General features: G+C 48.4%; 2 protein-coding genes across 6 annotated transcripts in view; both read left to right on the plus strand.

The window, feature by feature from the left end:
* LOC143834795 (excitatory amino acid transporter 5-like) overlaps positions 1–6484 on the plus strand; it is a 31470-nt gene extending 24986 nt beyond the window's left edge. Inside the window, exons 9-11 of one of the 2 annotated variants that reach the window (XM_077331571.1) lie at positions 1643–1777; positions 3418–3517; positions 3571–6484. In XM_077331571.1, the coding sequence (XP_077187686.1) occupies positions 1643–1777; positions 3418–3517; positions 3571–3768 (433 nt within the window). In that variant the 3' untranslated portion in view covers positions 3769–6484. The remainder of the gene's footprint in view (positions 1–1642; positions 1778–3417; positions 3518–3570) is intronic. The other variant, XM_077331570.1, reaches the window with a different exon arrangement.
* An 11619-nt stretch (positions 6485–18103) lies between these two features.
* Positions 18104–25909, plus strand: part of LOC143834798 (DGAT1/2-independent enzyme synthesizing storage lipids-like) — a 65307-nt gene continuing 57501 nt past the window's right edge. Inside the window, exons 1-2 of one of the 4 annotated variants that reach the window (XM_077331575.1) lie at positions 18104–18339; positions 19166–19496. In XM_077331575.1, coding sequence (XP_077187690.1) covers positions 19169–19496 — 328 coding nt within the window. In that variant the 5' untranslated portion in view covers positions 18104–18339; positions 19166–19168. Of the gene's footprint in view, positions 18340–18557; positions 19005–19165; positions 19497–21326; positions 21434–25909 lie in introns of those variants that run through there. The other 3 variants (XM_077331577.1, XM_077331579.1, XM_077331578.1) reach the window with 3 other exon arrangements.

The raw sequence follows: 25909 nt of genomic DNA on the forward strand, positions 1-25909 counted from the left end.
GAGAACCCCGACGATGACGACGAGCCCGCGCTCACGAAGATGGCAAACACAGGCCGCTGCCCATGCTGCCAGATTGCTCCCGACACGCCGCAGACTCCACTGAGCCGCAACAGCAAGCCACGGCCGAGCCGCAGCCCGCGCCGCTACAGGCTTGCTCCCTCAGGTCAGACTCGCCCTGCCCTGTACGCTCTCCTCCCTTCCTACAACTCGCCTCCCCTCTTCCTCCCTCTGCCCCCGGGACCCCTCGCTTACTCCGGCCTGCTCCTCCAGGGACACTTCCACGGACCCCTGCCAGCACCCCATGGGAAGCCGCGCAGCCTGCTAGCGCCCATTGTATTCCCACTTCAATGGGCCTTATTCCTAGTAAAATATAATATAAATAATGTTTTACCAACTAAAAACATATTTAAGGTTATTAAAATATTATAACCATTGACAGTCATCTTACCAACTCAGTTGCAGTATAAACTCTACTGGTATATCAACGGCCTTCAGCTCATAAGTATGGGAGAGTTTTGTCAAAAGACCACTCCCATTGTATCATTGTCAAGCTGGAGTAATTCTGCTGAAGCCCCAACTGAGCCTCAACTACTCAGAGCTTGCACTTAAAGGTATAGCTTTATAAAAAGCAAGAAAGCTTCAAACTGATATTCCAATCCCTAGGTATAAAAGTATCCAGTGAGTACGTATAAAATTTTTCTCTTTGTCTCAAAATTCTGTCAATGTCCAATTTATGTTGTCCAACTTGTACAATTTGCTCAGTCACGGAGAAGCGAAGGTCCTCTGCCACGTGTCCCTCTTCCATGAAGTGGCTCAATGTCTGAATCTGGACTGATGCTCTTGGATCCGGACTTTTATTGGGCGACTGCTAATTCCGATGTACAATTCAGCACAAAGACACCTTACATAGTAGATGACATTCTTACTAGAGCAACTGATAAATTGGTTCACCTTAAAAGAAAAGCCATTCCTTGACTCATTAAACTCTTTAATTGGGAGCAAAAACTTACAGACTCTGCAGGAGCTATACCTAAAGGTAAATTATCAGAAGACATCTCTGCTTTCTTACTGACTAACTCCCCTATAAGAGCCTCTTGTGGCGCAGAGTGCTAAGGTAGCAGGCATGCAATCTGAAGCTCTGTCCATGAGGCTGGGAGTTCAATCCCAGCAGCCGGCTCAAGGTTGACTCAGCCTTCCATCCTTCCGAGGTTGGAAAAACGAGTACCCAGCTTACTGCTGGGGGGTAAACGGTCATGACTGGGGAAGGCACTGGCAAACCACCAGTGTCTGCCATGAAAACGCTTGAGCGCGTCACCCCAAGGGTCAGACATGACCCGGTGCTTGCACAGGGGATCCCTTTACCTTTAACTCCCCTATATTGTGGTTGCGTCTCCATGCTAATCTGAGACCACCTTCACATCCTGGTAGATCCTTAACTAAATGCCAATGTTTTAGTATGATTTTTCTAATGGATACCCAGAAATGATAATTAACAAAGCTAGAGTTAGGGCAGAAGCTCAAGACACGCCTTACTACAATACTGGCAGCGTGTAAATGATCGGAAATTGACTTCTGCATTTGATTACTCTTATTTTGCCACTAACATTAGAAAACCCAGCTCTTCCTCTCTTTCTTCCTACAGCATTACAGCCACAGCAGCTAGCATCGGGGCAGCCGGGATCCCCCAGTCGGGGCTCGTCACAATGGTGATCGTGTTAACCTCCGTGGGCCTTCCCACCGAAGACATCACCCTGATCATTGCGGTCGACTGGGCCTTGTGAGTGGATCTGTCCCCGTAGCAGCCTGTCTCATGCCCTGGAATCAGGGTGCTCCTCTTCCCCACTCAGCATCAGGCTCCTTGCTAGGGGTAGCGTTTTCTCCCCCCTTTTCTCCTCCCCTCCCTCCGTCTCTCTGGATAGTACTGACCTGACCTGGTACCCCCAAATATCAGGCATAATATCAGATTAGCGATGTCCGGCTACACAACCCTAGCCTTGACTCCTAGTGTCCTTCCTTGGAGCCAGCAGGAGGCCCCTGTCTTTAACTCCAAATGTCCAGATACCAGCATCCAAAACTGTTGGGTTTAGCCCACCCAAGGGGAACAAAGACCCCTTGAAAGGATGAGAAGATTCCCCAGAAAGGGCTTCCTGTGGCAGAGGATTATTTATTTAGCGTATGGCGTGTGTAGCATAGCTGGGAAATGCAAGAACTATCTACCCAGCTCTACCTCCTGATGAATGGCCGTTTGGACTCCCCCCGGATACATTTGCCAGCTGTTTGGAAGCGGTAGCTGGATGGCTCAGGCAGAGTCACCTGAAACTCAACCCCTCCATGATGGAGGTCCTATGACTGGGTAGAAGGGGGCAGGACCAGGAAACATATCTCCCTTGCCTGGACAGGGTGCTGCTTATGGCTGTGCCTGCAGCCAGGAATTTGGGGGTAATCTTTGATGCCTCCCTGTCTATGGAGGCTCATATCTCAAGAGTAGCTCAAATGGCATTTCTCCACCTGTGCCAAGCGGGACTCCTAGCGCCCTACCAGTCCCCAGAACACTTGGCCACAGTGATCTACACAATGGTCCCTTCCAGATTAGACTTCTGTAACTCGCACTACACTAGGTCTTCCCATGTCTCTGATTCAGAAAGTGCAGCTGGTGCATAATGCAGCTGCGAGGGTCCTCACAAGATCATCTTGGAGGGCCCATGTCCAGCCCATGCTGAGGCAGCTGCACTGGTTACCAGTTAGCTTCTGGATCAGGTTCAAGGTTCTGTTACTTACCTTTAAGGCCATGCACTGCCTGGGCCCTGCTTATCTGAGGGACCGCTTGTCTCCTTATGCCCCCTGCAGGGCTCTCTGCTCTACAGGTATGCATTTGCTGGATATCCCCGGCCCCTGGGAGGCATGCCTGACCTCGACCAGGGTTTTCCAGTCCTGGGCCTGACCTGGTGGAATGAGCTCCCAGAAGAGCTGAGGGCCCTGATGGATCTGTCTGCATTCCGCAGGGCCTGCAAGATGGAGTTCTTCTGCCAGGCATTTGGTTGAGGCTGGGCCAGGAAGATCGGGTCCCTCCCTGTCTAGGCCTCGTAGAGGCATTGCCCTTGGTCAGCTGGGCATGGGTGCCTCTCCTAAGGACGATGGTGGACGACTGGGGACCAGTGTGGTCTGTTGTTATCAGCTGTGGGGTCGGGGTGGGGGAAAAGATTAGTTTGCTCCATCATCAATGAGTATTATTGTTGCTGTTCTTATGGGGCTTTATTGTTTTATTGTAAACCACCACGAGCCAGCTGGGTTTAGGAGTGGTGGCGAATAACTCCAAATATAAATAAAATAAATATAAATTATTTATTTATATTTATTTTGCATTGCCAAACAGCTGCAATGATATCTGACCAGTTCTCTCCATCCTCTATCCTTCAGGGATCGATTACGCACCATGACCAACGTCCTGGGCGATGCACTGGCGGCAGGGATCATAGCCCACGTCTGCCGGGAAGATTTTGCTCCAAGGTCACCCAAAGTATGGAAAAGGGGAGAGGGGCATGTTAGCTGTGAAGCAGAAGCAACCTGCAGGTGGGGCGGGCAGCCAGACTCAATCTGCTAATCCGAATTCCCATGTTTCTTCCCTACCCTCAGGGCTCCAAGAGCAGTAAAGATCAGCCGGTCCTGGCTGAGGCGATCATGACCTATCCCAAAGACCATGTCTTGGAGCTCATCGAAGAGGTCTTGCTGGAACAGACCGGCATCAATTACAACATCTGCCAGGTGTGACGCCAGGGACGGCTTCGGGATTGGTGCGCAGACGCCATTGCTGCAGCTTGAGTCTCGGAACGTCCTGCCACACAAGAGCCTTGTCATGCGCAAAGGCCAAAGAGAGATTTACTTGTTACGGGGGCCGTTGTGCCAAGGGCCATGGAAGCAAGGGAACCCACCTCCTGCAGGGATCCAACCAGGGCTGTCTGGCCGGCGTCTTACAATTCAGCTGTGATGGAAAACCAGCACCTCTGGTCCGAAATGGAAGAGTGTTCCAAGGGCACTTTCCGTTGAGTTTCTCAGCATTTCGAGAATTAGATTGTCCTGAGCCGTTTATGATCAAATAGGACCAGCGGCCAGTCATGAGCGATAATTGGCAATCATGTTGACTTAATTATTGGTGGCCACATAGTGGAAGGCAGAGTTGATCTCCAAGGGGAGGACCATTTTGCTGGCCTCCTTTTCCCTTCCCCAGTTTCCTCGATTTTTGTCTAGTCACCTTCTTATAGCAATGTTGTTGTATTCTTACAGTTATCCTAGCTCTGCCTGCAGTTCTCAAATCCGGGTTTCTCTTCCTCTCTGCACCAGACCTCTCCTTAGTGGTCTGGCAGTGCCAGCTGGCCAGAATTGTTGCCTGCAGATCCTCAGACTGACCACCAGGGGGCAGGCCAAGATACTGCTTCTCAAGGGCAGGCAGGAAGGCATTGCAGTGGCAGGATATTCCCTAGGGGGGTGTCCGGTCTAGGCCCGGAGGGCACAGATAGGCATTCTTTAGACCGTGTGGTCCAGAAAAGCAGGAAAATCTCATATGGGGCTGGGAGGACCACAGAGATGCAAGGGAATAAACACACCAAGAATAGTTTTTATTGTAGGCAAAGGTATTTCTCGAGGTGCAAAGCTGCTTTGTACCAAGCCAGGGCATTTATCCTTCTCACTCAGTGTGATCGGATCGGGCAGAAGGCCAATTTGAGGGTTTTTACTGGCAGAGGGGGCTCTTTCCCAGCCCTTTGAACTAAGGAATGGACCCAGATCAGACGCCGTGCCACCAAGTTGTAGCACCATCCCGCCACCATCAACCGGCCCCCAGGGCACGGGCTCTGGCTGCCCTTCCCTAGATATGTCCCTGCCTGAGTAGAGCAGGGGGGGGGGGACCACCAGCACCAGAGGGTGCAGCTATGGTAGCTCCAGCAACAGGGCAGGTTTGGCATTCTCTCCCAAAAGCTGTGGAAGTTGTGAGTCAGCCCAGATGGGAAAGCAATGGCTCCCACAACCCAGATGTTCTAAGGCAGGGTGTGCCTATGTAGAGCAGGGGACAGAGAAGAGGAAGGTGGAGCTTAGCTTAGAGATTCCCAACCAGGGGTCCGTGGTCTCCCTGGGGTCTGTGGGAACTCTGGAAGGGGGTCCATGGCCTTCCCCTCCGTGGCCAGAAGGTTGAAAAAAGGCTGGTTTACCTCAAGGGCCAGGAGATGAAGCTGGGGATATAAAAGTGGAGGAAACAGGGTTGCCAACTCTGGGTTAGGGAATACCTGGAGATTTGGGGTGGGGGTGGGGCAGGGACTTCAATTTAGTATGACACTGTAGAGTCCACCTTCCATTTTCTCCAGTGAACTGACCTCTATCGCCTGGAGCTCAGTTGTGATCACTGAAGATCTTAAGACACTCCTTGGGAACGCTAGGAGGAAAGATGAATGGGAGGAGGCTGGCAGGAGAAAAGAAGGCACAGGAACAGAAAGGAAAGCTAAACCACCATTGCAGGGAGGTTCCTAGGCAAAAAGGCAGGTTGCAGTATGGTGGATCTTCTCCTCAGTAATGTTTTGCAACCCTGAGGTCGGTGGAGACAAGCAGACCTGCAGGTACCTGGAGCAGGCCACTAGAAACTGAAAATATCTGGCAGTAGTGAGGAGATCTGATAGCCATCTTCAAGTATTTAAAAGGCTGCCATGTAGAGGATGGGGCAGAGTTGTTCTCTCTTGCCCCAGAGGGACGGACCAGAACCAATGGGCTGAAATTAATTCAAAAGAAATTCCATCTAAACATCTGGAAGAAATTCCTGACAGAGCGGTTTCTCAGTGGAACAGGCTTCCTGGGGGGGGGGGGGGGGTTGGAGATTTTTAAACAGAGGCTGGAGAGCCATCTGACGGAGAGGCTGATTCTGGGAAGGTTCAAGGAGATGGCAGGTGACAGTGGATGAGCGACTGGGATGTGAGTGTCCTGCAAAGTGCAGGGGATTGGACTAGATGACCCAAGAGGTCCTTTCAAATTCTATGATTCTATGTGACTGGGCTGGAGCTGTCAAACCCCCTTGCCCAGGAAGGTGTTGTGGGGGGTGGGGCAGAAGAATGCTTAGGAAACCTCCACAGGGGAGCCACTGGGCCTGCACGAGGCAGGATCTTGAGCTCCCCCTACTCTGCTGCCATATTGGCACAAGTCCCTCCTGGAAATGGTGGCCAGCCATTGCGAAGCAAGCCCTTCAGCTCCAAAAAGAACCAGACAGGTTTTCCAGGTGACTGTTCTGGACAGCAGAGAGGCCCTGGGTACTCTCAATTGTTGCTTCTGCAAAAGAGAGCAGGGGAGAGTGGTTGATGGGAGGCAAATGCCAGAGAATCAAACAACTCCAGTCTGGCTTCTTCAACCGAACCTTTGACCTGATGACTACATGTAAAGGAACAAGGTGTGTGTGTGGGGGGGGGGGGAAGAATGATGGTTTGGTGGGTGCTTTTTCAAAACTGTAAATAAAAGACTCAATATTTTTGAAATGCAATAGCAGAATCAGTTTTCTTTTACAAAAATAACATCTGATAGTAAAGCCCCAACTGAACCCCCCCCCCCATTATAAATCGACAGAAGAGAGGAGAAGCAGCAACAAAAACTGCCCTCGGTCAAATTCTTCCCTAGGTGAGCAACAGACCCCATGCTGCAAGTAACTCAATATCTAAGATGGAAATCCCCAAAGGGAAGGGAAGGTAGTGGGGGGACACCCAGATATCTTCCAGCCTTGATTAAACTCCTGGTGGAATAGCTTCATCTTGCAGGCCCTGCGGAACTGTGATAGCTCCAAGAGGGCCCTCAGCTCGTCCGGGAGCTCATTTCATCAGGTAGGGGCAGGACCGAAAAGGCCCTGGTCGAAGCCAGGCAAACCTCACGGGGCCTTTGTTTTCAGATGAGAGCCCCTTCCATGGCAGCAAAGAAACAATGCCTGCTACTCCTGATGGAAATAATGGAAAGCAGTTGATGTTGAACCATTACCTGAGTGAGAATGGAAAAGATTTTGAGACTATTACAGTTCTGGTACTCCCAGAAGTAAGAGAGAGAGAGAGAGACTGGAACTGTGGCTTCGGAGAAGAAGCAGGGAATTGCTCCTAAGAGTAGCCATCTGGAGACAGACAAGAAATGACCCTTAACAGGAGAGAAGGTCCTGACCTCACTATCCTCTCTAACAGTCTTCTTGATGCCCCCTACAGGGTGGTCTTCTATTCTTTGTACACCAGACATTGCCTTTTCCAAATATTTTCTTGAAGTAGAACTCCCTATTCAGATTCTCTCAACAAATCATATTGGGTGTTGAATCAGACTAACTTGATCTAAAACTGAAGGAAGTTTGAGCCGGAGAAGATCTGTCTAGCGTTTGTAAGGCCTTTTCAGATGTGGATGTCTCACAGAAATCCTATTTCCATTTACGATTTATTTGTGAACAGGTTAAAACCTGCCCTACTTAAAGATTTCCATCCAGATCAGCAGAAATTGAACAAAACGAGAAAATCTTGGTTTGACAAGGAATGAGTCAAAGTGAAAAGTGATCTATCAAGAACCTTTAGTATTCTAAGGGTTGGATTGCAGGAGGGAAACAATTGACACAGTTCTAGAACTTAAATAAAATACAGCAAACCTCTATATAGAAAAAAGATCCAATACAGTAAAGAACTTATTCAATCTGTAAATGACAAAAATGCCTCCTTTTTTCTGGAAATTGACCTCTGGCGCTGATCTCAGAGTAAATCAATTTATGTTCATATTTCTCCACACATGGGTAGATTAAATTTGCTGTTACAATCTAAGTTGAATAATGGGTACACCAGAGTGGCTTCCAGTCTTCCAGTGCACCGAAACAAAGTCACTTATCCAGCAGCTGAGGTGCAGAAAGGCCCAGGGCTAGATGGTCTTCCCCCTGAATTCATTAAGGATAAGTAAGATTAGGAGGCTCCACTTTTAGCTGCCTTATTTACCTACATTGACATGACAGGACAGATTCCCAAGGGTTAAAGGTAAAGGTAAAGGTATCCCCTGTGCAAGCACCGAGTCATGTCTGACCCTTGGGGTGACGCCCTCTAGCGTTTTCATGGCAGACTCAATACGGGGTGGTTTGCCAGTGCCTTCCCCAGTCATGACCGTTTACCCCCCAGCAAGCTGGGTACTCATTTTACCGACCTCGGAAGGATGGAAGGCTGAGTCAACCTTGAGCCGGCTGCTGGGATCGAACTCCCAACCTCATGAGCAAAGCTTTCAGGCGGCTGCCTTACCACTCTGCGCCACAAGAGGCTCTTTCCCAAGGGTTAGGAAACAGAAATTATAGTACCTCTCTATAAAAAAAGAAATCAAAAGGACCCAGCAAACTATCGGCCAATTAGCTTACTTAGGTTTCTTAGTAAACTTTATGCCAAATATTTTCTAGATAAATTATCCATCTGGCTAGATCAGGAAAAGTTAATTGGGTTGGATTTAGGGAAGGGGCTTCCACCGTAGATAATCTAGTAGAAAAATATATTTCCACTAGTCCTTATATGCTGTCTTTGTAGACTTCAAAGTGGCATTTGATTCTGTATCCAGAGCTCATCTCTGGGGACGGTTGGAGTCTACTTCAGTTGATTGAAGGCTTCTGGTTCTCATAAAATATACCATCTGACTGAGCCAATTTATACTTTCAAAGGGATCAAACAAGGCTGTATCTTAGCCCAACATTAGCTTGCTGTCCGATCCCTATACTTTTAAATGTTGACAACGTAATTCTTCTTTCAAGAATCCCTTTAATGCAGTTCGTCATGTTTTTTTTTATTGTAATGATTTTTTTATTTTCATAAAGATAGAAATATAGGATGCAACACGAGTTATTGATACAAAAAGCAGTAAATAAAATATAATCATCATTTGAAAATATACGACCCCACATTGACTCCACAGTGATATAAACTTTTGCCCAAAACTCTAGGAGCCATGAGTCTAAGAGCCATCCACATTTCCACTACATTAAAAAAAAAAAAGGCCTGTTTAGATATACAAAAGAAAAGTTATTATTAATCAACTTACTTGAGTGATCGTAGACCTCACGTTAACTGCTTGATACAATCTAAGAGCTATCCTGGCAGATATTTCTAGGTTTATGTTAGATGCTTAACATTAAACATTTCTTATAGAACAGTATGAGTTTTGGCCCTGTATCAATACCCTGATAAAGGGAGAGGAAAGTAGGGCTTTGCCTTAAAGATGTACAAAGAAAAAAAATTACAAAAGGATTTCATAATTTCTCCTTATCCTTAATACAGATACATCTACAAAACCATTTATACTTGACCCATTCTAAGAGCCATCCTGACAGGTATAAGTTGAGAGCTTTGCATTTTCTACAGATCAATATGAGCTTTGGCCCTATAACAATACACCAATAAAAAAAAATAAGGGGGGAAAGCCCCATTTTATATTTCCAACACTAACGATTATATTACCTATATGCCTACTAAGGAAAAGAAACAAGAGAGAAAAAAGGCACTGCTTCCCCTTTTTCATAAAAATAGCAATGTAGGATACAGTATATGTTGTTAATACAGAGAATAATAAGATTTCCAGGTTTAGATTAAATGCTTAACATTAAACATAGAACAATATAGGCTTTCAGTCTTCTATAGCTTATCCTTAATTCTGATACATCTACAAAACAATTTATACTTGACCCATTCTAAGAGCCATCCTGACAGGTATATTTTCAGATTTAAGTTGAAAGCTTAACATTAAACATTTTCTACAGGTCAGTGTAGGCTTTGGCCCTAGAACAATACACTAATAGAAGAAAGAAAAAAATAAGTGGGGAGAACCCCATTTTATATTTCCAACACTAATGATTATATTACCTATATGCCTACAAAGGAAAAGAAACAAGAAACAAGAGAGAAAGAGACACTGCTTCCCCTTTTTCATAAAAATAGAAATATAGAATACAGTATAACATTAAACATAAAACAATATGAGCTTTCGGTCTTCTTAAGGAGGTCTCATCTCGAGGCTTGCTACATCTTGTCGTTCCCGTAGACTTATATTCTGTCCCATTGGCCTTTGGCGTAGAAAGTGCAGTTGTACTCTTTCCCGCAGAATATGCATCGATAAATCTTGAGGCCGTTGCACCTCCTGGACTCCAGTATCAATACAATTTTTTCCCCAAAGAGCTCCTTTAAATCGGTTACTTTCACTGCAGATCCATATTTCTTTTGATTGATTTTTGTACACTGTTGCTTTGAGATGGCTGTATGTCTTTTTAAAAAGGGTGTCCTTATCTGGGCTGCAGAACTCCGACATCCCCTTTTCCGTCTCCAGAATTTCAGATTTCTCTTCTACTGTTGGCTTTCCACCTTGTTTAGAGCTGTCATCAGCCACTGTTATTGATCCATCATTCCTGTTAAAGACTTCTTCCTTGGCATCTTGGATCTCCTTGAAGATATGAATTTCAGATTTCTCTTCTGCTGTTGGTTTTCCACCTTGTTTAAAGCTGTCATCAGCCACTGTTATTGATCCATCATTCCTATTGGAGACTTCTCCCTTGCCATCTTGGATCTCCTTGGAGATATTTTTGACCAATCCATCTATAAATACTTTGAAATCTTGGGTTTGTATCTCTATTAGATGAGCCAATCTTTTTAACATAGACATGTTTTTGACTTTTAAAAAAACCGGCCTCAAACAATTTTACAAGTGGCCAGTAGAGGTCCTCTGTTTTATCCTCTGGCACAGTGATCCCCAACCTGCGGGCAGCGGCCCGGTGCCGGGCCGCAAAGGCCATGGCGCCGGGCCGCGGCTCCCTCTCCCCGCCCCCCCCGCGCCGCAGTAAAAAACTTCCCAGGCCGCAAGCTATCGGCCCGGGAAGCTTCTTACTGCGGGAGGGCGGGGAGAGGAAATCAGGGCTGGCCGCGCCCGTGTGGGCGAGGCCCGATGCGCGGGTGTGGCCCGCGGGTGCGGCCCGATGCGCGGGCGCGGCCAGCGGGTGCGGCCCGATGCGTGGGTGCGGCCTGCGGGCGCGTCCCCGCGAGTGCAGCCCGATGCGTGGGCGCGGCCCGCGGGCGCAGCCAATGCGTGGGCGTGGCCCGCGCGGCCTGCGGGCTGCGCCCCGATGACCTGCCAGTCCCCAACCTTTCTGCTCTGGCATGTGACGTATTGAAGTCAGTTAAGGCAGATATTCTCGTGCTGGCACAGAGTTCTCGTGAGATCTTCCCATTCACAGCTCTTATCTCTTATCTCCGAAAACCAAAACAATTACAATAAGAGCTTTTGCCAATTAATTCGAGTTGATTTGAGTCCTTCTTCTGCTTAGTTAGGAGAATTAGCCTGCCTCATAACGAGGTGGCTTCGGGGAGAGCAGAGTAAGAGGAGGGGGGAAACAAAGGGCTTTGATGCAGGAAGAGAGACGGAGAAAAAAAAAAACGAGAGATACTTGCAGTAAATGATGTTTTGGAACTCAGCCGATGTCCTCCCCTCAGTTCAAAACGTTCATTTGTGGTAAATCATTGTGTAGGGTTGAAGCAGATACTTTAAGATTAAAGAAAGAGAAGAAAGTCCGAGATAGAAAATGGCAGTCGTCCTCTGGACCTGGAACGCTGACAGCCTATAATCCAGGGAGATATACTCCCTAAAGGATTGGAGACGGCCCCAAGAACTTCCTGGGTAGAAAGGTGAGGTAGGGTGAGGTAGGGTTTGCGTACCCCTCCTCTTTTCTGCCAATTGCTTGCGCAATTGACCCCTGTCAGGCTTCAGAGATAGCAGAGCAAATGCCCTGCCACCCTCTCAGGATGACATCTTTAGCCACACTCCCGCAGTTCGTCATGTTGTGGTAACCCCCAACCATAAAATTATGCAATTATGCAAGCACTGGGTCATGTCTGACACTCGGGGTGATGCCATCTAGCGTTTTCATGGCAGACTCACTGCGGGGTGGTTTGCCAGTACCTTCCCCAGTCATTACCGTTTACCCCCCAGCAAGCTGGGTACTCATTTTACTGACCTCGGAAGGATGGAAGGCTGAGTCAACCTTGAGCCGGCTGCTGGGATTGAACTCCCAGCTTCATGGGCAGAGCTTCAGACTGCATGTCTGCTGCCTTACCATTCTGCGCCACAAGAGGCTCATCATGATTGCATAGAAATTGGGTTTTTTTGGGGGGTTTCTCAGTTCAGTTCTGCCTCGTACCACCATGCCGATCTCACTCTTTTCTGCTGCTCCAGCCAGGCAAACACTCTATCTCAATCTACCCCAGCCAAGCTGCTTGCTCTGCCGCGACCCAACCCCCAGGCTGAGAACTACTGTTCTAGCAGGTTTTAGGAGGAAGGCTTTTATTTACAGACCTGGAAGAGCTACTCACATACAACAGCAGACCTCCCAACAGAGATACAGATATTATCATGCTTGAAAGGGCTCAGTCAGAAATCCTTAGGGTACTTCTTCAACTTCCATGCTGTGTAACTATCTCTATGGTGCATCTGGAAACTGGAATGTTAATGGCTAAGGATAAAATCTGCCTATCAGCAATAACAATGTGGTTGAAATTATCCCACAATTCCAAGGGTGTAGCTTCTTTAATCCCGAAAGACAATTTTCAGTCATCCCGAGCTGAGGCTGCAGAGAATGAAATCCAAAAATCTGGGCTTTGCTACACAGTTTTAATCCAAATTAGTTTATGATCGAGTAGCATCATTAAGTAAATGTAGGACAATTGATGCCAATTGGACTTGAACAAAGCTCCATTTTTGGCCCCAGATAAAATGAGGTATGTTCTAGCCCAGTGGTTCCCAACCTTCTTGTAGTCGGGGACCGCCTCCGAGGGTGGGAGAGAGCCGGCGGCCCGGCCGCCGCAGCTGCATGTAAACGCGCACGCGCAGTTGCTGCGCATGCGCGTTTTCGCCACTAGGTGGTGCTAATGCGCGTATGCATAGCTGCCACGCATGCGCGTTTTCGCCAGCAGGGCTCCGCGCGTGCATGTTTGCGTCACTGCCGTGCCAGCGGCCATGCCTGCCTCTTCCCCCCCTCTCGCTGCGGGGGGGGGAGGCAGGTGCGGCCGCTGGCGGCCCGGTACCATGGCCTTTGTGGCCCAGTACCGGGCCGCAGACCGGGGATTGAGGACCCCTGTTCTAGCCCCTGCCACTTCTCTGTCTGTTAATAATAAACAAAGAAGGACATTGCTCAATGCTCAATCGTACCCTCAGCTCTAGTCGAGGGCCATTAGAAGAATGTCCCCCTCTCACTGAGACAGTGTTTTTGTAAGAGTGGCCAAATTGAAAGCAAAGAACATCCATGTTGCACTGCCCTGCTTGTGCAGATGTGTGACGCCAATTAACGTAACCACTAGATGTTTCCAGAATGTCCAGCTGCAGATCGAGCAAGGAGGCTGTTAATTAATTAATACCCCATTAAAACCAGACCGGACATATCACTGTATACCACAGACTCCTAAAAACATTTAAAAATACCACAGTAGACTGAACCCAACTAACCCTTCAAAGAAAAACTGGTACAGAAGCGGGAGGAGGGAGCACAGATCTAGAGAATGCCAAGATCTTAACACTGTGTGTGTGTGTGCGTGCGTGCATGCATCAGATCTTCCTTCATAGAATCATAGAATCATAGAGTTGGAAGGGGCCATACAGGCCATCTAGTCCAATCCCCTGCTCAATGCAGGATCAGCCCTAACCATCCTAAAGCATCCAAGAAAAGTGTGTATCCAACCTTTGCTTGAAGACTGCCAGTGAGGGGGAGCTCACCACCTCTTTAGGCAGCCTATTCCACTGCTGAACTACTCGTGACTGTGAAAATTTTTTTCCTGATATCTAGCCTATATCGTTGTACTTGAAGTTTAAACCCATTACTGCGTGTCCTCTCCTCTGCAACCAACAGAAACAGAATCCTGCCCTCCTCCAAGTGACAACCTTTCAAATACTTAAAGAGGGCTATCATGTCCCCTCTCAACCTCCTTTTCTCCAGGCTGAACATTCCCAAGTCCCTCAACCTATCTTCATAGGACTTGGTCCCTTGGACCCAGATAATCTTCATCGCTCTCCTCTGTATCCTTTCGATTTTATCTACGTCCTTCTTGAAGTGAGGCCTCCAGAACTGCACACAGTACTCCAAGTGTGGTCTGACCAGTGCCGTATACAATGGGACTATGACATCTTGTGATTTTGATGTGATGCCTCTGTTGATACAGCCCAAAATGGCATTTGCCTTTTTTATCGCTGCATCACACTGCCTGCTCATGTTTAGTTTACAATCCACAAGTACCCCAAGGTCTCGTTCACACACAGTGTTACCTAGAAGCGTATCCCCCATCCAGTAGGCATGCTTTTCATTTTTCTGACCCAGATGCAGAACTTTACACTTATCTTTATTAAATTGCATCTTGTTCTCATTTGCCCATTTTTCCATTGTGTTTAGATCTCGTTGAACTCTGTCTCTATCTTCCGGAGTATTTGCCAGTCCTCCCAATTTGGTGTCATCTGCAAACTTGATGAGTAGTCCTTCCATCCCCTCATCTAGATCATTAATAAATATGTTAAAAAGTACCAGATCGAGCACCGAGCCCTGAGGTACCCTGCTACTCACCTCCCTCCAGTCTGATGAAAAACCATTGACAACAACTCTTTGAGTGCGGTTCTCTTTGAGTGCGGTCCAAGGGACCAAGCCCTATGAAGATAGGTTGAGGGACTTGGGAATGTTCAGCCTGGAGAAAAGGAGGTAGAGAGGGAACATGATAGCCCTCTTTAAGTATTTGAAAGGTTGTCACTTGGAGGAGGGCTGGATGCTGTTTCTGCTGGCTGCAGAGGAGAGGACACGCAGTAATGGGTTTAAACTTCAAGTACAACGATATAGGCTAGATATCAGGAAAAAGTTTTTCACAGAGTAGTTCAGCAGTGGAATAGGCTGCCTAAGGAGGTGGTGAGCTCCCCCTCACTGGAAGTCTTCAAGCAAAGGTTGGATACACACTTTTCTTGGATGCTTTAGGATGCTTAGATCCACCTAACTATCTGAAAATCCAGATTGCAGTCCTTCAACCTAACCTTCAGAACATCATGGGGAACCTTGTCAAAAGCTTTACTAAAATCCAAGTAAATGACATCAACCGAATTTCCACGATCCAGGAAACCTGTTACTTGGTCAAAAAAGGAAACCAGGTTGTCTGGCAGGACCTGTCGGAGACAAATCCATGCTGACTTCCTTGGATCACCAAATTGTCCTCCAGATGTTTGCAGATCGCTCCCTTTAATATCTGCTCTATTATCTTCCCCACAACAGAGGTCAGATTCACTGGTCTGTCGTTTCCCGGGTCATCCTTTCTCCCTTTTTTGAAGATTGGAATAACGTTTGCTCTCTTCCAGTCCTCCGGGACATCTCCAGTCCTTAAAGAGGTCCCAAAGATGATGGACAAGGGCTGTGCAAGTTCTCTGGAAAGTTCTTTGAGCACTCTCGGGTGCATTTCATCCGGCCCAGGGGATTTGAACTCATCCAGTGCAGCTAAATGCCTCTCGACAACCTCTCTATCCATGTTAACCTGCCACTCAGACACTATCCTTTGGCTACTGCCATCTCTAGATGTGCCTAAACCCTTTGACCTGTGGGGAAAAACAGATGTAAAATAGGCACTAAGCCTTTCTGCTTTCTCTGCATCTTCCGTTAGAGTTTGTCCATCCGCACCCAACAGTGGGCCTATTGCCTCCTTTACTTTACGTTTGCTCCTCACATAACTGAAAAATCTTTTCTTGTTACAATGGGCTTCCCTGGCCAATCTTAGCTCACTCTCAGCTTTGGCCTTTCTAATGATTGATCTACAGTGCCTAGTAACCTGTAGGTACTCTTCTTTAGAGCTCTGTCCTTCCCTCCATTTACTGAACATTTTCCTTTTCTTTCTTAGCTCCTCTTGAAGTTCTCTGTTCATCCAAATAGGCTTCTTAGAGCTCTTGCAGTGTTTTCGTCTTTCTGGGATAGTCATTGATTGAGCATGCAATAGTTCTTGTTTGAGTAACGCCCACCCTTCACATGCTCCCTTCCCTTCCAGCATTCTTGTCCATGGTATGACACTCATCATGTCTCTGAGTTTATTAAAGTTTGCCCTACGAAAATCCAACATCCGCATCTGGCTACAAGCTTCCTTGGCTCCCCATCTCAAAAGGAATTCTATGAGGACATGGTCACTTCCCCCTAGGGTCCCCACCTCCTTCACCTCATCCACCAACTCTTGCCTGTTGGTCAGTATTAAGTCCAGTATGGCAGAACCTCTTGTGGGTTCATCTACCATTTGATAAATGAATCCTTGCTATGCTGGCCTCAACCAAAGACCTGGCGGAAGAGCTCAATTTTCCAGGCCCTGCGGAATGTTGAAAGCTCCCGCAGGGCCTGCAAAATTTCTCTCCACTTAAGCGATGAGACCCCTCTAGGTAACAATTCAGCTTGCCAAGTTTGGGTTACATTTTATTTTAGGATTTGTATTACTTGTATGATACCTAATTACCATATTGTTTTTTTCCCTTTGGATTTTGTTGATACAACCTGGTCAGAACAATGGTAATACTGGACTTTGACTAACAAACACAAGGATGGAAGGGTCAGACCACCTTCCTTTGGAAGATCCGAGGCATTGGGGGACTTTTCGGGTCACATAAAAAACTCTTAAGTGATGAAAGAGGTTTATACAGTCTGGGGGTTCAAAGACCAGGATGCTGGGAGTTCTTTTCCACTCTTTATTAGGACCGCAGCATGATGGTTCAAAGAGGCAAAAACGGAACCCAAGAACTCTACCAGCAATCCAACATACATGCACAAATAAAGGGATCTTCCCGCGAGTCAGTTTTGGTTTAAACTGACTGGATCCTCAGGTCAGGATCTAGCTACGCATTGGCTGATGCAAGTGCAGAGTTCTGATCCTGCGTCGGACCGTAAGCTCAGTTCTCAGGAGGTCCGCACACAGCAGTGCCTTTCAATATGAACATGGCGTGACTCCTCCCCCACACCTCAAAAGGGATGTTAAAAAGTGGAGAGAAATTATGCTCCCTTTCCCGTGATCCTAGATCTCAGTAAAAAAGATGCGTACTAGATTCAGGAAACTCAAAAGTACTGTTCCATTCAGCACAACAAGATTTAACTTCAATGGCACCTTTAAGACTAACAAAGATTTATTCAATGCGAACTCTATGTTCAACACCATGGGGCTCACCGTGCAAGGTTGCCAACCTCCCGGTGGAAGCCAGCCATGAGGAACCACCACTGAAGGTATCGGAAAAAGTGCGCATGCACGCAAAAGCTTATACCCAGAATTTGACTTTGCTGGTCTTCAAACTTTGCTCTCTTGTCTTCCGGGTCGCCATAAGGTGGGTCCTGATGGCAAACACAAAAAGGTCCTCTGGAAAAATTGCTGAATGGCTACAGCAGGGGTGGCCAAACTGTGGCTCTCCAGAAATCCATGGACTACAATTACCACAAGCCCCTGCTAGCAGAGGCTCGTGGTAATTGTAGTCCATAGATCTCTGGAGAGCCACAGTTTGGCCACCTCTGGTCTGCAGTCCTCCCAACAGCTGTTCTTTCTCACTCCTTTTAGTATTTGTAAGTTTAACCAAGAAGGGGGGTGGGTCTGTGTGGATTTAAGTTTGAACCCTCCCCTCCCATTTTTATTTAGTGAATTTCTACCATGCCTTTTCATGCAGCCAGAACGGCACACAGGGAGGCCCCCTTGCCTATTATGAGGCGGGTGAAGCTGAGCAATGAGGATCTGAGCCTAGATCTCCTCATCCAAAATTGTCCAACTACTATAGAGAAAGTGGTCTTAGACTCCACTCCACAGGTCTTAGACTCACTCCCGACTCCACCCCCAACGCCTCCCGGTCTTCTCCAGCCCAGAGCTGGCAACCCCAACTCCATCGCCTTAGACTCCACTGAGTCCCCTCCCCGCCCACTCCCGGCTCCGCCCCCAAAGCCTCCCGGCCTTCCCCAGCCCAGAGCTGGCAACCCTAATTCCAGAGCCTACTCAGCTGCGCCCTCTAGGGGAGGACAGCGCGTCACCGGACAGAAAGCGCGTGCGCACCCACGTCCGTCGGCGCAAGGGGTCCGGCGGGGAACGGCGGCTGCTGCAGCCTCGGTTCCCCCCCTCCCCGGTCCCTCCCCCGTCAGTCCTGCTTCCGGCCCTGCGTCGTCTTCGGGCGCCGAATGGCCTCGGTGGGTGGCCCCCTTGGCCCCGAGGCCGGCGGCGCTGTCCTTCCCGCCCGCCCTTGTGGAGGCGGCCGGCCCGGGTAAAAGGCAGGCGGGCAGGCGGTGCCGCTGGCGGAGGCGGCGCAGGAGCAGCAGAGCGCAGCGCAGAGGTGAGCCCGCCTGGCCCGGCCTGGCCCGGCCTGGCGGAGAGAGGGGCTGCAGGGGGACCCTCCTCGCCTCCCCAGCAGAGGGGCTGCTGGGACAGGCCAGGCTCCTGCCCGGGCTCTCTGGGGCAGGGGTAAACAAACTGCGGCTCCCCCGATGTCCATAGACTACAGTTCCCATGAGCCCCTGCCAGCGAATTGTAATCCATGGACATCTGGAGGGCCGCAGTTTGACTACTCCTGCTCTGGGGTGTCCTCGGGGCCGAGGCCTTTCTTCCTTCCTTCCTCCCTGGCCTCCCTCCTCCAGGGCTGCTACTGCTGCTGCAAGTGGCACCTGCTCTTGGGCCTGGGGAGGTGGGAAGCGCTGTCCCTGGGACCCAATTTTTGCCTCCCTTGGTCCATCCATCCACTTCAGCAGGGCGAAAGAAAGCTGGGGGTGGTGGATGCCAGCAACATGCTTGGGGGTGGTTTCACGGGGGATAGGAGCCAGGCACACCGGAGGAACTGGTAGGACGGGACCGTGTGCGGTGCGCGCTCTCTGAAGAGGTTTCCCAAGAGCTGGAGTCTCTGAGTCCCGCGTTTCAGAGCGACGTGCACTTCTTGACACTTTCCTGTGTGTGTGCAGATGTTTCTATGCACCATGTCTTTTGGAAGAGAGTTGCGCACGAGAGGTGATTGTTTGGGATCTGCTTAGATGTTTGGATTTATTCAAAAGCGGGGTGGTGGTGGTGGTGGGGTGGAATCCAATTTAGAAGAAATGGAAATGATAGGCAATGCTGTCCGTGAGTGTGTTGCAGGCTCTGAGTGCTGCTTTTTCTGTTTTTGCCGACAGATTATGATAGGCCGGAATGAATCCTGCACTTCAGCTCCGATACCGATGTCTTACTTCGCCTGCCTGGTGTACATTTTGGAAGAATGGACTGGCGTGCAGCATTTGGAAGATTATCTGAATTACATCGCTTACCTCTTATGGCTCTTTGCGCCGCTTGTTGTGTCTTTTATACTTCCTGGACTTATCGTACTCCTCCTCTATGTCAGCATTATCATCCTTCACATTTACAAGAGACGGACTGACTTAAAAGAAGCGTATTCCAACGATTTCTGGGATGGCGCGAGGCAAGTCTTGGCAACTCTGTGGTATGGGCATGCCAGGATATGGAATGGTGAGTCCCCTCTATGACAATTCTGTTTCTATTTATTGATTTTATTAATTAAATTTATTAATTAACTAAATTTATAGACTGCCACTCCTGGGCCAGCCATCTCATGGTGATAAACGCAAAATTTAAGTAAAATACAATTATCACAGCTAAAACATGCAACCTACCCCCCCCCCCAAGCCCCCTTCTTCTTCTTCCATATTTCTCAGTGTCGTTGGCCTGGCCTCAACCAAACACCTGGTGGAAGAGCTCTGTCTTGCAGGCCTTGTGGAACTGTGTTAGCTCTGTCAGGGTCTTTAGCTCTTCCGGGAGCTCATTCCATCAGGTAGGGGCTAGGACTGAGAAGACTTCTCTGGTTAAAATGCTTTCAGGTTTATAAACTTATTGCACGTCAAATGTACACTTATTTCCAGAATTCTACCCGCCTCGACTTTCTCCCGCTGCACTGTAGTGCACAGAGGTTGGGGCTTTTGTTTCTGTTTTTAACAACCCAAGGACTCTATACACGTTATAAAAATATACACATTATAAAAACAAACAATATAACTCATAGGAGACTGTGGGGGGTGGGGGAGATAATCATGTTTACTGTACATACATTGAATGTTCTCTATCCGTGCTGCCCTTTGTCATATTGCAATGTTCCCTTCCACAATACTTTTTGATGGTCAAATGTGAAGCTTGTTTGGGGAGAGGCAATTCAGCAAATGAGAAAAGAGCCCGTTAATGCAGTCTTTCCAGAGTCACACCCTTCTAAGCCTTGCTAACTACAATGGACTTAGAAGAGTATAGCTTTACCTAGGATTGTATTGTGCCCGTGGCTGCTGCTTATGCTGTATATTGTGTCTATTGCATCTGTCTCAAATTTTGCCATTTCGGAGCTGTTCCTGTAAATCAGCTTGCAAGCATCCCCACCCCCTTCATTTTGGTGCTTTCCAGTGGTTCTGCAGAATCCATGTGTCATTCGTAAGACTGGCAGTTTCCAAAAGTCTCATGTTAAGGGGGGGGGGAGCATATTTGTGCATGCGCACCCAAAAAGCATGGGGTGAAAAGCTTGGCGTTGTGGTTAAGAGTGGCAACTTCTAATCTGGTGGGCTGGGTTTGATTACCCACTCCTCCACATGCAGCCAACTAGGTGACCTGGTGCTAGTCACAGTCTTGTTAGAACTGTTCTCACAGAGCAGTTTCTCTCAGAGCTCTCTGAGCCCCACTCACCTCACAAGGTCTGTTGTGGGGAGAGGAAGGGAAGGCCATTGGAAGCTGCTTTTGAGATACCTTTGGGTTGTGAAAAGTGGGGTGTAAAAACCAACTCTTCTTCTCTGACATTCCTTTCCCATCCAAAATATGGCTTTGCCTTCTTGTGTACTGTACATGTGGTGGATTCAGCCAGGCTCCATTAGGATACCTTTCCAAGTTGTTGGTTGGCTGCTAACATACTGCACCACATATTGCCCTAACTTTTGGGGTCTCTAATGTCATGTGAAGTTCAGAAGAATGACAGAAGAGACAGAGGGTGAGGGTGGAGGGAGGAAGCAGCATTCCCTGAATTGTTCACTGTGGTTCTGCTTCATCTGATACCAAGTCATGCGCGGATGGGGGAAAGGGGAACAAAGTGTTTTGGTCTTTCACCTATGGGAAATTCTATTCCTGTTTTGATACCTTAGTTGAGGAAGGTTTTCATTTAAGACGATTTGTTTTGAACTTCCTGAGTTGGACAAGTCATCTGTTTTTTTAGAGATTGTACTGTCTTCTTCAGAGAGCTTCTCGCTAGAGGAGGCGCACAGAATGCACAGTGTTGGGTATGCATCAGTGGTTTCCTTCCTTATTCCTTAGCTGCCAGCAATCCGTGTGTTCCTGTGAAGTTTCCAGGAAAACAGTAGCTTCATATAATCAACTCTGTCTGCTTTCCTTCCGCTTCAGACTGTTCCTTTTCCTGTCTGGTAGGTCAACGCTTCTCTTCCTTTACTTTCTCGTAACATACATTCGTTAAGGGCTGACTTGCACTTTACAAAGTCCTTGTGAGTCGTGACCCAGGTGTGGTGGCTGCCAGGTGTGTTGGCTGCTGCTCTGTTCGGAACTTCATTCACAGGCACACCAAGGGGGGAGATTTTGATTAGCAACCCAGCATGGGAAGAGAAGGAAACCAGAAACTGCCCTGAGTAGCTCCTTTTTGCCCCACTGGGAGATCTTATGCATAGGCATCCATGCATGTAAGTTTCGATAATTTTTTTTTGGGGGGGGATCACAGCTTCCTGGGACAAGAAAACAAAGAGGGAGGGGGGAAACATAATGCTCCAAATGCTGCTTTCCCCACCAAAATTGGGCATGCATGTGTCTTAGGGTGATGTTCCAAGTGCAGAACTTTGAGGAGGGGCCTGATCCAGAGGCTCCAAGACGAATGTGAAGGCTTTGTAACGTGTGAATGGGCCCTGTAGTGTCTTAAAATCTGACAAAGCCGTGATCTTTGTCCCTGTGGCTGTTTATGTTTGTTTCCTGTTTGAGCGCTGTGCTGTTTTCTGGTTGATATTGTGGCTGAGAAACTGTGATGCCCATGGTATACGGAGGCTAGAGAGAAAGGGATCAAACCGCTTGGGTGCCAGCAAAATGAGCTCCCCCAATATATTTTAGGAACTAAATTTTTAATGGGTTCTAGGCCACCAATTATTCTTTCCATGTGCGGGGGAGGAGCATGCTAAATGCTAACTGGCTCTACCGCTTTTCTCTACCCGAAGGAGTCTCAAAGCAGCTTCCATTCACTTTCCCTTTCCTCTCCCCACAACAGGCACCCTGTGAGGGAGGGGAGGCTGAGAGAGCCCTGAGATTACTGAAGAAGAAGAAGAGTTGGTTCTTATATACCGCTTTTCTCTTGGTTCTTATATACCGCTTTTTTCACGCTGTGAGGGAGGGGAGGCTGAGAGAGCACTGGGACTGGCTCCAGCTGGCTGCATGTGGAGGAGGGGCAGTGGAACTCAAACCCGGTTCTGCAGATTAAAAGTTTCCACTCCTAACCTCCCCGCCATGCTGATCAGGCCAACTCTCTAGCTAGCCCTGTCTGGCCATAGGCCAAGCAAATCGCTGTTTGTTTCAGAGAAGCAGAGATCTTTTGTTGAGTGACCTCACAGATTTGAACTGGCATGGGCTTCCCTTGCCATGTGGTCATATGTGGCGCACGCACATCGTCAGCTGTCATGCTGTTGTTGACAGTCCATGATCGCTGCAGTGTAATATCCTGCTGTGTGCTGTTGAAGCCTAAGACAAGACAGGGAATCCTTCCTGGGTTGGGAGGGTTTGGCCTGCTTTGGTTCTTCATACCGAAGATTCTCCATATCGCTTTCCTTCCAAAGTCATGCCTTTTGCTCCTTTTTCACAGGAGTTGTCTGGGTGCTTTTTTCTGTCAGCCCCTTGTGGATACAGCTGTCTCTACCCCCCTCCCTCCCCTGCTGCACCCCAGTGAGCTTTTTGAGGCCTTAAAAAAAGGCTATTTCTATAACGCTGTAGCAACAGGTTCAGCACTATATCCTTTCTTCGTTCTCTATCGTTCTGTGTACTCCACTGTGAAACGCCATAGCGAGGGGCAGTGTATAAATTAAATGAATAAATAGTGCGCTTGGTCTCCAAGTGAAGCACGGGATAATGCCGGCTTATTTCCATAACTTGGCAAATCCCCTCCATCGCAGAGCGTTTTCGCTTGCTCGGCTTAACGCCTTTCCATCTAAAGTATTACAAGGGAGATTTGCCAAGATCCCCTTCGAAAACAGACTATGCACCTGTGAATCAAGTTCTCCTGACACCATCCAACATATCCTACTGGATTGTCCCTTGTTCACTGAACAGAGAAGGCATATCATACCTCTCATACCAAAACGGAGAAACCATTCAAGAGACCTGATTTGCCAATTTTTACTGAGTGATAAGGATGCCGACGTCACTTTTATTACGGCTGAATTTCTGTCCTCAGTTTTTAAATTTAAACTGTCTGACGTATCCTGACTAACTTTGTTTATCCTGCTTATCTGCTTTATGCCAATAAAGGTATTGTAATAAATAGATATCGCAATCACTTAAATATTTTCTTTTGAAAGCCCTCGGTGGGCTGAGAAGGGAACATTGTGCTCATGAGGATTCGGCGGCAGGGAAATGGCATTGATAGGAGCAGCGCCTTTGTGGGGCGGCATTTGCACAGCATTCTTTTCTAACTAGTAGTAAAGCCCGCTGAAACCAAAATTCAGCGGGCGCTAGGGGCCTGGGGAGCTTCTTTCCTCCCCCCCCCCCCCCGATCTGGAAAAAAGCTCCCCAGGCCCCGGGGAAGGCGATCCATGGATTGCGGATCGCCTTCCTCGGGGCTTGGGGAGCTTTTTTCCTCCCCCCCCCGATCTTCAAAACGCTCCCCAGGCCCCGGGGAAGGCGCTGGGCGGCTCAGCGAGCCGGCCAGCAGCCTCCCCGGGGTCGGGGGAGCCGTTGGCGGGCAGAGGGCGGGGGCCAGAGAGCATACCTTCGCTCTCAGCGGCCAGCAGAGCAATGGCCGCCGTGGAACGAAGGTAAGCTCTGGTGGGGGGTGGGGCGGGTTGCGCCTCCCAATTGGTTGTAGTCCAGGAAAACAGCCACAGCGCGGCTGCTGATTGGCAGTTTGGGGCTGGACTGACAAGCGGAGGGCCCAATCGGGAGGCGCAAAGCGCCTCCCTATTGGGAACTGCTTGTCAGTCCAGGGGAAGGGGCCTATCGGCACCCTTCCTCATCCCGGACAGGGCCTGCCCTCGGGGCCCTTACTTTTTTATTTCTTCTGCTCCGCCAGGAGCGGTTAAAGATGTTCCCCCACCCCCATCCCCAAGTGCGCCATTTTCTAACTCAGTCTTTTTACTATTGAGAAACCCCTGAAACATTCTTCAGGCTCCGAGAAGCCCTGGAGGTTATCTCAGCAGGTCACACTTCCCTGCCTTGCCCCAAGAAGAAGTCATTTTATAATTGGAGCCCCTCTCCTTTCATCCCCCTTCTGGCCCATGATTGGCCATTTTGGGAGGGGAGGGTGGATTGAGTAACCGTATAATATGGTCCTATTACCTGATAATTGTTTTAAATTGTAAAAAATATAGTAAAAAAACTCCCACCCAATCGATGAAACCCTTCCAGGGCTATCAAGCAACCCCAGGGTTTTGTGAGACCCCTGCTGAGAAAGTCTGTCCCAAGCAGAGGAGGAGAAAATTTCCTGTTGCAGAAGGTGGGTAAGAGAACAGCCAGGTATAAAAGGAGCTCGTTTTGTTTATGCAAGCAGGTGAATGTATCCTTCTAAGATGTGTTAAGCAAATGGATCTTGTGTGTTTGAGAGAACGCTCAAGGAAAAACCCGTGCTCCATAATTCAGCACACATTGTCCCCTCAGCTTGAACCGAAACAGGTCTTAGGTTGTTGGGGGTGAGCCCCTGCAAACACTTTCCTAGTGTTTCTTCCTCGCCAGTTTGTGCATGGGGTGAAATAATGGGAGGTAGGGTCCTCTGTGTAATGAGAGAGTAGCAAAGAAGAAACGAGGTTTTGCCAGGTGTAATACTGCACTCCACAGCATCCGGCCTCTCTTCAGGCTCTCCTTCGACTCCCTGAGGTCTAGCTTCTCTAGGGTAGAAATAACGTAAGCTGCCAAGACTAAAGCCGGCCTTCCCCTTCATTAGCCAAAAGGAATTTGGGATGTGAAATACATTTTTACTTGGCTGTGAAGAGATGTGTTTTGGGGTTTTTGTTATTTTGTAAAACCAAATACTGGTATTGAGAGCCAGTTTGGTGTATTGGTTAGGAGTGCAAAATTCTAATCTGGCAAGCCAGGTTTGATTCTGCACCCCCCCCCCCCCCAATATGCAGCCAGCTGGGTGACTTTGGGCTCGCCACAGCGCTGATAAAACTGTTCTGACCGAGCAGTGATATCAGGGCAAACTCAGCCTCCCCTTCCTCACAGGGTGCCTGTTGTGGGGAGAGGAAAGGATAGGCGACTGTAAGCCGCTTTGAGACTCCTTCAGGTAGGGAAAAGCGGCATATAAGAACCTGCTCTTCTTCTTCTTCTTCAGTAATCTCAGGGCTCTCTCAGCCTCCCCTCCCTCACAAGTAGCATATGGGGAAGTGAGAGCCTTTGATCCCTGATAATAGGTAGTTTGGTCTCTCCTTGTGTTGTTATAAACTACACGGAATTCAGAGAATTGATTGGCTGTTTTGATAAAAGGATTATCATTGGCTGTATTTGGTTGTGACACAGTCTACTGATGTAACATAATTGATTATTGCTATGTATTCCCTGTCATATGAGCCTCTTGTGGCGCAGAGTGGTAAGGCAGCTGTCTGAAAGCTTTGCCCATGAGGCTGGGAGTTCAATCCCAGCAGCCGGCTCAAGGTTGACTCAGCCTTCCATCCTTCCGAGGTCGGTAAAATGAGTACCCA

The sequence above is a fragment of the Paroedura picta genome, chromosome 4 (assembly GCF_049243985.1).
Source record: "Paroedura picta isolate Pp20150507F chromosome 4, Ppicta_v3.0, whole genome shotgun sequence".
NCBI classification, from domain to species: domain Eukaryota; kingdom Metazoa; phylum Chordata; class Lepidosauria; order Squamata; family Gekkonidae; genus Paroedura; species Paroedura picta.